Below are 12,396 nucleotides of genomic sequence, written 5' to 3'. Positions count from 1 at the left end.
GGTTAGGGGGATTAACCCCTCCCCTGCTGGTGACGGAACCACTCCGTCATAAGCCAAGGTCGCGCTGTGCTGATGACGAAGCGGTTCCGTCACGGCCCACTCAGCACGCCTGCGCGGCGCGGATTCCGCGCCTGCGCTGAGGGTTCTAGAGAGTGGGCGGGGCCGTGACGGAACCGCTCCGTCATGAGCACAGCGCAACCACGGCTGGTGACAGAGCGGTTCCGTCACCAGCACGGGACCGCCGCGCGCCCCCCCCCCCTCCGCCCCCTTAGCACTGCGGCGGAATAGACGCCGCAGTGAAGGGGTTAAAGAGATTCAGTGGTACATGGCAATATCTGGAGCACTGTTGAAGGTTAATCAGAGCTTTGAATTACATAACAGAAGGATTGTCTCCTCCTACTATTAGTAGATTCTGGTTTTGGCAATAGGTTAGAGGAGCTGGAGTGAAACTATTGAAAAGATATTCTGAACTCTTTTGCAATTTACACATTGCATTTTGGAGGCACAAATGCACCTTTACTCGAATGCACCTTAACTTAATAAGAAAGGGATTGGACACTCTAGATACAGCTGGATAAGTAAATTGCACTTTAATGTGCTATTTGCACACATAATAGATGACTATTATTGGTTTCGATTTGTGGGACTAGAGAAATTGTACAGTTTTATATTTATAATGTGTTCTGATATAAATTTTTGCTTTCTCTGTATATTAAAAGCATACGGTATCTATTTCTGCACTATAAAAATGAAAATGTGAAAAAGAGTAAATCTCATACAAACTGCTCTCTCTCTCTTTGGTCTTTAGGACACTGAGCATAGGTGCACAAACTGGTTGCGAAAAACCTTTGAAAGCTAGTGTATACCCCCAAGGTTATGAATTTGTCAATTAGCACTACCTTCCCAGCTTGTGCCTACCTAATTACCCTAATACATTTGCAGGGTATAACTGTGTTACCTTTCCTAACACTGCACTTATACAACCTTCAAAATATGCTCACAGATGTGATGTTTCTGTGTCATAAATGGAATTTGCAGTTGCAAAATTTTGAACATTCATATATACATTAGAATGGGATTTGAAATTTTGAAACGCTATTTCAACCTTCGTGAACATGTGTTACACTTAGGTAGGTGTAAGAAATTGGATTATTGGTTGAGGGTGGTGCAAGACCCACTCAGGTAACAACCGTAATCCTTGTGAGGGTGAACCACAAAAGTCACTAAATTAACCTGTGCTTAACCTTCTGGTAGCTTAGCACAAAAGCAGAGAGGCTTAACTTTGTGGCAAAGTGTATAGTATTTATGCAGCACACAAACAGTAATGAAGTAAAAACACAACACAAGAAAAATCCTAAACCAATTTAGAAAAATAGAGTAAACTTTAATAAATAAAATGATACCAGATCCACAGAAATCCAATCAATAGAATTAGAGAAATTAAATTCCAACGTTTTAGGGTGCCCTGATTCTACTGGATTGTTCTGCGGCATTTGATACTGTCTCGCATTATAAATTGATTAATAAACTTCAGGAGGCAGGACATCACTCCTCGGAATTACAATGCTTTGGGGCATTCCTGAGTAAAAGGACACAGGCTCCAATTGCTGGGTACCACAGGGCTTTTCTCTGAGCCCTACCCTGTTTAACAAGAACGTTGCATCCCTTGCCAAGCTGGTTTGCAAGTAGGAATTCCAGATATGCTGACGACATGCAATTAGTCATCTTCATAAGGGAGAAACTTGACAACACTCGATCTGGGACTCATCATGGAGGCCGGTGTTTTTGGGGCCCGCACTTAAGCCAAAAAAAGCACTAAAAATGTGGGTGTTCATATTGATGAGTCCTTGATCATGCAAGAGCAAGTCATTGCCACAAGCAGCAAATGATATGGCCTGCTCAAACTTCTTAAAATACTTTTCCACTGGATTCCAGTAAGTTGGTGCAGTTCCATAGTCCAAGGTCTTATAATCAGCAGATGAGGCAATGGCAACACCCTGTACATAGAGATGGCCGACCAGGTGATTCAAAACAAGGCGGCAAAACTACTTTGTAATAAAGACAAATACATTTCAGCCTCAGCCTGCCTTAAGACTCTTCACTGGCTTCCCATCCAAAAGAGGGCAAAATGTAAACTCCTTTGTCATGTGCACAGGGCTCTACATAACTCTGACCCTGTGATCCTTTTGCCAAAATGGAGCAATAAATACCCTCAGAAATCTGAGATTATGGACTTAGCCTTGGCCAAAACTATTAGGATCAAAAGAGTTGGAGTGGGAGGATGATCTTTTGACCATCTTGCAGCAGTCCACTGGGATCTGCTACTCCTGGATCTTCACCTCATAAATGACTACCTTAGGTACCAAAAGAAGCTTACAACTTGTTTTTTTTTCTCATTAATCTGCTCCTTTCCTTTAGTCTCTCTGCCAGTGATTCAGCAGTAGAATTTTTGGCATCTATAATGCCATGATGTCCCCTCATGAATGACTGTTTGCGCTTTTTAAATACTGCTAATTAAATGAAAATATATAAATAGGTAAGTATAGCGCCTAAATGCACAAAGCACCACTCGCGGTCATATGGTAGTGCTAGACCAAAGGAAAGTCACAAGTTCAGGCCATTGGCAATAGATCACAGGCTCTATATAGGGAACAGGTTAGTCCTGCTGAAAAAGTTACTTTCTCAACGTCTGGCACAAACAGTTCAGTTTGCATTGGAGTAGGCTGCGAGAAGCATGTAGAACATTGTGGTCGGTCATCGCTGTAGTGCGAAGAGCAGATCCGGTCAGGCGTCATGACCGGTGGTTGCTGGAGCATCACGTAGATGGGTTGTCTGTGCAGATCTTGTATTTCCGGTTGTCGCTAGCTGCCACTGTAGCAGATGCGTCTGGTTCATTAGAGGTTCGTGTTGGCGTTTGTCACAGGCAGCAGAGTATTGCACGAATGGGCCAATTCTCAGTCCCAAAAAACCCAAAACTTGGATTTCTCCTTTCTGTACGCAGGAGTACACTCCTTTGCCAGCCAAGGATCCAGGTCCTCAGGAAGTACCTCTTGGGAATCAGGGACTCACTCTAGCAGAGGCCAGCAGGGCTCAGGAAGGTCCAGTTCAGGTCCAGTCAGCTGGGCAAATGAACCACAGATCTCTGGAGCTTGTTGTGTGCCTGTAGCTCACACAGGAGATGATTGCAGCTAACCTTTGAAATCCCTCTAGTGGTTCTGGGTTCAAAGAGCAGGTCCAGGCTTCCTTCTTCAGGGAGCAGAGCAGTCCCTCCAGCAGTCCTTCTTCTGAGTCTTCCACAGGTCTAGAAATGAACAAAAGAGTGGCTCAGGAGTTTCAACATTTATTTATACCTAGTGCCAGCCTTTGAAGTGGGAGGGACTCCCTATACTCCCCCCAGTCTTGTTCTGAAAGTTATTCCCTTTCACTGCCAAGGCTCCAAGTTGTCTGAGGTTAGAAAATACAGGTGTCAGATTCTTTCGTGTATGTGCTGGAGGCAACGCTTTAAAATGTAAGTGGGGCAAGGACCAGGTCCACCAAACTATCCTGGCAGGATTGCCCATCCTGCCAACACTTGTCCCTTTTTGTCTCACTGTCTGGGAGGAATACACAAAGGCCAACTGTGAAACTATTCATAGTCATGTAAATAAGGCCTAGGACAGCAGGCATCAAATGGTTTTGTATAAGAAAATGTAAACTTTCGAAAAGTGGCATTTTCAGAATTCTAACTTAAAATTTAACGTTACTATTTGCAAACATCAGTTCCTATTTGCTCCCAAACTTAAGTTATCACTTATTATTTGTAATAAGGTGACCCTAGTTTATCATATGGGGGAGATATGCCTTGCAATAGTGAAAAACGACTTCAGGAATTTTTCACCACAAGTACATATGAAAGTTAAACCTGCATGTCCTACCTTTCAAATATAATGCACCCTGCCCTATGAGCCCTTAGAGCCCACCTTCAGGGTGATTTATATGTGATAAAAAAGAAGTGTTAGGTCTGGCAAAAGATTTATTTTGCCATGTCTAAATGGAAGTTTAAAACTGCACTACAGGCTGTAATGGCAGGCCTCAGATAAGTGTTAAACTGCTACTTCAGTAGGTGGAACAATGAGTGCTGGAGTCCTGTAGTAGTATTTAAGTTGCAAGCCATGGGTACATGGTGTACCATTTACTAGGGATTTACAAGTAAATTAAATGTGCCAATTATGTGTAGGCCAATTCTACCATGTTTTTGAGCACAACCACTTGAGCACTGTTTAGCAGTGGTAAGATGCACAGAGTCCTAAAGCCTACAAAAACGAATTCAGCAAAACAGGAGGGTTGGAGGCAAAAGATTTGGGGGACTACCCAAGAGTTTCAGATTGAACAGTGGGATGTTTATTTTATGTAGCCTGACACATTCTTAAATTGAACTCTAATACTGCCAACCTACCAGCAACTTTACAGCAGTTATAATTAAAATTCACTGTATATTTGCAAACATATTCAACTTCGGTGCCTAATTTCTTTCTCCGTTTCCAGTGTTGCTGTACAGAAGCTTTCGAGTGAATCCCGCTTCATTGTGTATGAGTTCTGGGAGAGCACCTATGTCTGGAGAAAGTAAGAAGAGTCACTGTGTTGTTTAATGCTGTGAAATGTTGAGAACATTTTTATTTACTGTGAACAGAGGGGATTCAATTGCACAATCGCCTGACAAACTGTGATAATGAACAACTATATTATCTTATGTGTTTAGGGCAATCCCTTGCAAGTGATTGTTCCCCAGCCATAAGAGATTAAAGTATTTCCTTGTGGATTTGAAGGTTCTATTTTGTATCGTGTTATAACTTGATTTACCTTGCCTTTTTTAAAATCCAATATCTACCTTACAAATGTAACATTATAAGTGAGATACATTTTTCTACTGTTACAATGGGAGAGGATATAGTTTACCTTGTCGTCAAGGCAACTCCAAAGCATGATAGCCTTGGATTATGAGAGGGCAACTGTCGCTTTTGCCCCTACAAAAGCCACTCCTTAATTCCTCCATGGCTTGTCAGTTCTAAGGGTCTGATTCTTTCATACTTCAATCGACCGCTGTTTGCTTTAGAAACTATTTTAAATTGCAACATGGTTTCTTGTTTTTTTATTTGTTTTTTCCCCTCCTTGCTTCCGCAATATGATTTATCTCTGTGGATATTTCTTGTGTGTGTCATATCCTAGCAGGTGGTCTCCATAATAGAAATGACATTTAAAGCGCGTGCTCCTTTAAAAATGTATACAATAACCTTTTGTGGAAATAGTTTTGTATCTGTGTGTATCCCTCTAATTAAGTCTTATTTCTTCACATGGCGTCCTCACTTTATCAGACATCACCACCACATCTCTATTGTTCATGCTATTATAACCTAGTTTGCTATATTATTACCCAGTGCATTGTTCTATAGAATATCTATTAATTATCGGTCTTGATCACTGTAAAAGACCATTGTAAAACACCATTCGACACATTGACCATTGATCAATGCTCAAATTATGAGACAGAAATTAATTGAATATGTAAGTTCGAAACTTTCCAACAAAACAATCATGCTGCATCAATCCTGGGTAAACGTTTCGTATTGTTGCATATTGCTAGATCTTTACTATTTTATGCCTACTAGACACCTTCTTTATTTCTCTTTTCTGCAAACATCACATCTGTCCTTGAACAGTGCCATCGTTTTGCAATTTCTGTATTTTACTTCATAAATCCAGAATTAGTCATCACAATCAGACACACAATTTACATCAACTATGTGTCAGAATGGAGGCTGGCATGTATTCGGCTGCACATTGTCTTTGATGAGCTTGAACATTGATCTCCCCGTTCTAATGCTGCTAGGCCATGAAGTGTGCAGTGGTATTTAACAGGAGAAAACCTGCTGCTCGCATGCAGATCACTAGACTGCAAGTGAGAGGCATTCGGGAAGGAAAGAGCTGTGGGTACAATGGGTGGGGCACTAAGCATGGACAGATTTCAACATTAAGGGGCACCTGCATTAAGCTTTTTACCGGGTTCAAACGGGCCGGTTCGCACACTTACCTTTGTTGGGGGTGCATCAGGGGGGCCTTAGGCCCCCTAGCACCCTTGCAATTGCATTTGCAATTTGTGATTACCTATTTGGTCATCGCAAATTGAGAATGCTTTCCTATTCATTCCTATGGGCCTAAATGGGAATGGGAATGAATGGGAATGCATTCCCTAATAGCGTATCACAATTTGCTATTAGGAAGGTGTAAGAATCGCTATTTATTTTGCAATTCCTGCATGCATAAGGAATTGTGACTCCTAATTATCGATTACTTAAAAACCTATTAAGGAATGGCAATGCCTTTTCTTGATGCATGTGCCCCTATGTTGAGTTCCGTACTGGGTACTCTGAACACTATACAGTCTTCAATTATGTCTTCCATTGGACATTTTTTAGGGCGCACTGGTAAATTTAATCACATCTGTTTTTCAAAGTCTTCTTCCATGAATATATTTTGTTGATAACCTTATATTCCTGTTTTAAGTTGTCTACCACCTAAAGCTGTGCTTTGAGGCTGGTTCCATGTGAAATTTTTCTGAGTTTATCTTGTATTTGGTTTTATTTAAAATCATCATTTAGAAAGCAAAATATAAAGTTTGATTACTGAAACTACAATGGGCAAAGCCAATAGGTCCAGCTTTAATGTGTTAGTGCATGGAAACTCCTTTGCACATGCTTTGTTTGCATGCTTTACCACATTTAAGGCAGTCCCATTAACTTCACAAAAGTTTGTTTAATGTTTCAAGATTAGCATGGGACAGTCTAGCAATTTATGTTCAAAGGCCCTTACACATGCACACGAGCGAAAGCATACAAGAAATGTAAAGACTATGTAGCGATAAAGGAAAGCTGGATGGATTTGGCAGAGTTATTAAGGGATTATCTACAGAGTAAACAGTTTGGGACCTTAGAGAAAGTATTCTGCGTAAAAGATTCCTGACAAAAATACGAATGGTACATCATATAATAATAAGAATCCAGTAATGTCTGGGGATTAACAGGTAGTATGTTCAGCATGTAATTATTTATGTATGCTACCAACATCTTAATCACATGGAACCTGCCCCAAAGTGAGTGGTCAGGTTCAACCATCTACCATCTCAAAGGATCCAAGTTGTATGCAGCCAGTCATTCCTAACCCCTCTTTAGCATTATGTCCAGATACATATGAGATTATGCTGTTTCATTTAAAGTTTTAATCCTGCTTTCCTGTTGATGTTTTAAATCTATTTTGGAAAAGGGGGTGGTGATGGACAGAGTTTCTGAATGATGCAGAATACTCTTACCCAGTCAAGAGATCAGGGCTTGATCCATCACCGTTTTTTAGCTCACTGCACCATCCCAGCTCAGAACCTGGCTATATGCAAATTAGTCTGTTCCTGTCCCAGTGCATGATGGGAACAGGGCAAACCAAACTACCAAGCCAATTCTTATACTGGGAAGGAAACAAGCTTCCGGGGACCGGTTTCTGGCATTTCAGCCGTCGTCGGCCCGGCTTGCTTGAATCCTGATGGTGCAATGAGCAAGGGACTCACGTTTGAGTATACCCTCCCACACATAGTGTGGACAAACCGATTTTGGAAAAGGGGGTGGTGATGGACAGAGTTTCTGAATGATGCAGAATGTTTTAAATCTAGTAAGGGATGGGACCCCACAGTTTGTTTTGTACCATAATAATAATAATCCACATTTGTAAAGCGCACAATCACCCGTAAGGGTCTCTAGGCGCTGGGGGCCGTCGGGAAGATTAAGCAAGCTATTGCTCAGAGTTACACGGTGATGGGCTAATCTGCCACCGTGATCCCCAGATTCCAGAGTCAGTCACCCTAGCCGCGGCGCCACACCTCTTCCCTGAGAATACTGACATTAAGTGAGCAATAAAGGACCCATGGTGCAGCAATATTTCTAAGAAGTGATTAGCAAAAGGGAAGTCTTTTGATGGCCTAGGACTCCATATCTTCAGTCTGTAATGACCACTGCACAGCAGCAGACCAGTCCAAAGCCAGAAGGAAAAGGAATAGTGACAAAACCCATCCCTGTCTTGTTTCCTTCATGATTCAGAAATACCCACCACAATTACTCATTGTCGCTTGAGCTTTCTGATCAAAGCTTGATCCAGGTTAGCCCTTACTACACTGCAAAATTCAATATCTACAGCCTCTGGCATAATCTTCTAACAAAGTGTGCGACTGGTCATATGGACCTTTAGGTATCTGATGAATGTGTACTCTGGGAGCTTAAATCAATTCAAACAAGTTAAATTACAATGTAACCCATTTGGCACCAATTGAATGACAAAGGGGATGGTTTTACTAACTATGAAGGTTTATTAAGACATTAGTCAAAGTCCCAGATTTTATCAATTGAGTTAGTCGTTTTTCAGACTAAGCATACAATGCGGTAAAGTTAATCAAACCAACAACTTATGGTTAGGTCCTTTACAGCATAAATCATTTAAAGAGTACAAAATCCAAAGCAGAGAAATCAACAGGTCCATAAAGGAACTTCCCTAAACTAAATAAGACATCCAAGAATGGCAGGGGAAATCCTAAGCAGGAGGTGTTAATCTAAAGTGAACCCATTAAAAAAATGATTAAGGACAAAAGGCCCAGGGGGCAGGGTCCGGACAGCAGTGGCAGTGGAGGTGCATTGCTGAGCTCTATGGCGGCAAGTCTTGTAGGCACAAGTATCCTGTGACATCCACCCATGGTAAGAGGTGAGCAGAGCCAGTTGCCCACCGGAGGGGTCAGTGGAAAGTGCGGAACCCAGAAGAAGTCAGCTGAGTTGGGTTTGCAGCCTGGTGGAGGTTGGAAGGCCAGGCCCTTCCAGAGGCCCTTCTCCGGCATATGACTGGAGACATCAGTCAGGTCCCTCAGTTGGGAGAAATTAAATCAGACTGGGCCCGCGAGGTGGCCTTGGGGTCTAGGCGGCATAAGGCGGAGGGTAGAGGCTCCCACCTATATGACTGCAGAGCTGGCCGTGTAGGCCCCAGAAATTCACCTGGGGTAGCTGACAGGAAGGAGGACACCGACACATGCACATGCACTGAGCCCACTTGGGAGCGGTCATAGGAGGTTCCACAGAGAGGCAAGGGCCTCCCCACCATGGCCCTGAGGAGATAAGATAGAGAGTGGAGGAGAGTTACCACTGTGCACAAAGTTCTCCCCCTGGCAGAAGAACACCATACTAGTACTCTCCTGGACATAGGGGCCCCGCTGCCTTGGGGAGTGAACTCAGCCCCTGTAGAACTTGGGACCTTGGAATGGGTAAAGCCTCCAGGTACAGCCAGATGGTCAAAAAGACCAGTAACCCAATTTGCCCACAGACACTATACCCGGCATGCAGGAGCCTGAATGGCCCCTAAGTGCTGGTGCGCAAGTGATCAGGGCAGAATAGCCCAGGTCAGTGGGATCCACAGCCTCCGTCTGCCTGCCAAAGGGCAGCCAAATGTGGGGCACTTTTGGAAGCCCACACAAAATGGTTCTGGTGCCAATTAAGGAGATGCAATGGGTCTTGGAGCACAAAATAGAGGCAGTTGCACTGGAGATGGGCATTCTGCACAAGGGCCATAAAAAACTAACAGGAAAAGTGGCAGAGACAAAGAGGAACATGGCACTAACCACACTGATGGTGAAAGACAATGTTACTAAGCTACACTACTAGAAGCCTCAGATAAAGACTCTAACACTGCAGCTTGAGAACTATTTGTAGAGCAGTGTCTGCTCACAAAAGTGTTGGGAGGAAAGGAATCCACTCTCTACATGGTGGAGCATACCCATAGAGTACCCTGGAGGCCACTGGTGCTGGGAGCCTGGACACGCCCTGTAATAGGCAGACTGCTCAACTACAGGGACGATGATCGTATCCTGCAGGAGGTAAGGAAACTTGGACCCTGGGCATTTGAGGGCAGTTTGGTAAACATTTACCCAGACTGGTAAAACAACATCTCAGTAGTTTTGACCTAATATGCCCTTCCCTGTCTATCAATCAATCAAGGATTTGTAAAGTGCAACAAATCACATGTGATGGTCTCAAGAAGCTGGACCTGCTAAGTGCTTCATGGTGATCTGTTCATTTGAACAGCCAGTTATTGAGTCCTTTCTTGAATTGCTGGAGCAATGAGGTGGTCCTGAGGTGCTGGGAAGGTTGTTCCAAGCTTTGGCTCTTTGGTGAGAGAAGGATCACCTTCTGCAGTTGTTTTGGAGTATCCGGGGGTGTCCGCGAGGCAGAGTCTCAGGTGTCTGACCGGTTGATGGAAGATCATGTATTTGTTGATGTAAGCTGGTCCTTTGCTGTGTAGGGCTTTGTTTGCTTGGGTCAACATCTTGAACTGGCATCTCTTCTAGATCGGGAGCCAGTATAGCTGCTTGAGGTGGGGTTTGATGTGCATTCATTTGGGGAGGTTGAGGATGAGTCTGGCTGTGGCGTTTTGTATTATCTGTAGTCTCTTCAGGAGGCATGCAGTGATTCATCTGTAGGGTGTGTTCCCGTAGTCCAGCCTGCAGGTGACGCAGGCCTATGTGATAGTCCTCTGGTGTTGACTGGAAGCAACCTGAAGATCTTGCGAAGCATGTGTAGTGTGCGGAAACAGGCCTGATGAGACAGTGTTTACCTGTTTCTTCATAGATGATGCCGAGGCTGTGGGCGTTGTCTGTCAGGGCAGAAGATGAGTTGAGTTCAGCAGGCCACCATGCGTAGTTCCATGTTCCCAAGGATGAGGACTTCCATCTACTCAGTGTTGAACCTAAGATAATTGTACTTCATCCACTCGGCGACATTCATCTTGCATCTGTGGAAGTCGGTTCTGGTGGTGGTGGGGTCTTCTGACAGCAAGATGATGAGCTGGGCATTGTCGGTGTAGGAGATGATTTGATTTCGTGTGATCAGACGTGCTGGCCAGGAGTGTTTGTGTATGTGTTACAGAGGGTGGGGCTGTAGGACGATCCTTGGGGGATTCTTAGATGAACTTTTTGGGTTCCGAAGTGAACAGTGGGAGACTGATTCTCTAGGTTCTTCCAGTGAGGTATGAGGCAATCCATTTGAGGGCGTCTCCCTGAATTCCAATGTGCTGGAGTCTGTTGATCAAGATGTGATGGAAGTTGGTGTCGTAGGCAGCTGACAGGTTCACGGGGAGGAGGGCAGCATTTTGCTGTGGTCCATGAGGGTCCAGATGTTACTGGTAGGTGCAATCAGGGCTGACTCGGAATCTGGATTGAGAGAGGTCTATGAGATTGGTATGTTCCAGGTGTTTGGTGAGTTGCTAGTTGAGTGCCTTCTCGAGAACCCTTCACTCGCCTTCAGAAAGCAACTCAAGACCTGGCTGTTCGAGCAGTAGTGGACCCCCCCCTTGCGCCTTGAGACCCTCTGGGTGAGTAGTGCGCTATATAAATGCTGATTGATTGATTGATTGATTGTCTGTAAAGGGGAGCTGGGAGATGCGCTGGTAGTTCTTTGGTTCTACTGGGTAGGGAGGTGGTTTGTTGAGGAGGGGCCTCACTTCAGTGTGTTTCCAGTCCTCAGGGAAGGAGGCTGAGATGATGGAGGTGTCCAGGACTTTCTTGGGCTCATAGCTAATAGTCTTGATCCAGAGTTTGAAGATGTGGTGGGGACAGGGGTCTGTGGGTGGTCCCGAGTGAATGGAGTTCATGATGGAGATAGTGGCTCAAGTTGTGAGAGAATCTCAATGGGGGACCAAGTATTTAGGGTTTGTGTCCAAGGGTTTTAGCAGGATGATACTGTAGGCGGTGGTGGGTTGGAGTTTAAAGTTTTCATAGATGGCTGAGATTTTGTTGTGGAAGAAGTCTGCCAGGGTGTCAGACAGTTTCTCAGGAGGTCTTCAAGATGACAAAGAGCTCCTTGCTGCGGTTTGTGCTGGCTTCTATGCGGTCTGATTGGGTAGTCCATTTTGTTTCTTTCAGGAGTCAGTGGTACTGTTTGAGTACTGTCTTGACGGTGGTAAGGTCTCCTGTCTCTTTGCTGGTGCACCACTGCCTTTGTAGTTGCCAGCAGTTGCGTTTGGTGGATTTCAGCTCTGTGGTGAACCAGGTAATCTTCCTGCAGGTCTTTTGAATTTGGCTGGCTTGGCAGGGGCAATTGTGTCTGCACACTCAGTGATCAACTGGGATAACTTCTTACCAGCCTGTTCTGGGTTGGATGTTGTGTCTGGGAGGTAGGAGTTTGAAGTCTTGTTCTACTGGTCTTTTGATGTTTTTTTCCAGTTTCTGTGCGTGAAGCTGGGGGGCATGGTGGCAGTGTTGGTAGGTGAAGTGAATGCTGTAGTGGTCGGTCTAGGTGAACTGTGAGACATGGTCATACTTGACTCCGTCACTGGACATGAAAA

The 12,396-nt window shown here is 44.2% G+C and overlaps 1 protein-coding gene across 1 annotated transcript in view; it reads left to right on the top strand.

Annotated features, from left to right (window-relative positions):
- The window catches only part of LOC147666408 (N-terminal EF-hand calcium-binding protein 1-like), an 816,258-nt gene that overhangs the window by 728,626 nt on the left and 75,236 nt on the right, over nucleotides 1-12,396 (top strand). Inside the window, exon 9 of the mRNA XM_086949081.1 lies at nucleotides 4,525-4,602. Coding sequence (XP_086805207.1) covers nucleotides 4,525-4,602 — 78 coding nt within the window. The remainder of the gene's footprint in view (nucleotides 1-4,524; nucleotides 4,603-12,396) is intronic.

The sequence above is a fragment of the Lissotriton vulgaris genome, unplaced genomic scaffold (genome assembly GCF_964263255.1).
Source record: "Lissotriton vulgaris unplaced genomic scaffold, aLisVul1.2 SCAFFOLD_727, whole genome shotgun sequence".
Taxonomy (NCBI): Eukaryota; Metazoa; Chordata; class Amphibia; order Caudata; family Salamandridae; genus Lissotriton; species Lissotriton vulgaris.
The sequence above is the reverse complement of the archived record's forward strand: the minus strand, read 5'-3'. Positions and strand labels throughout refer to the sequence as shown.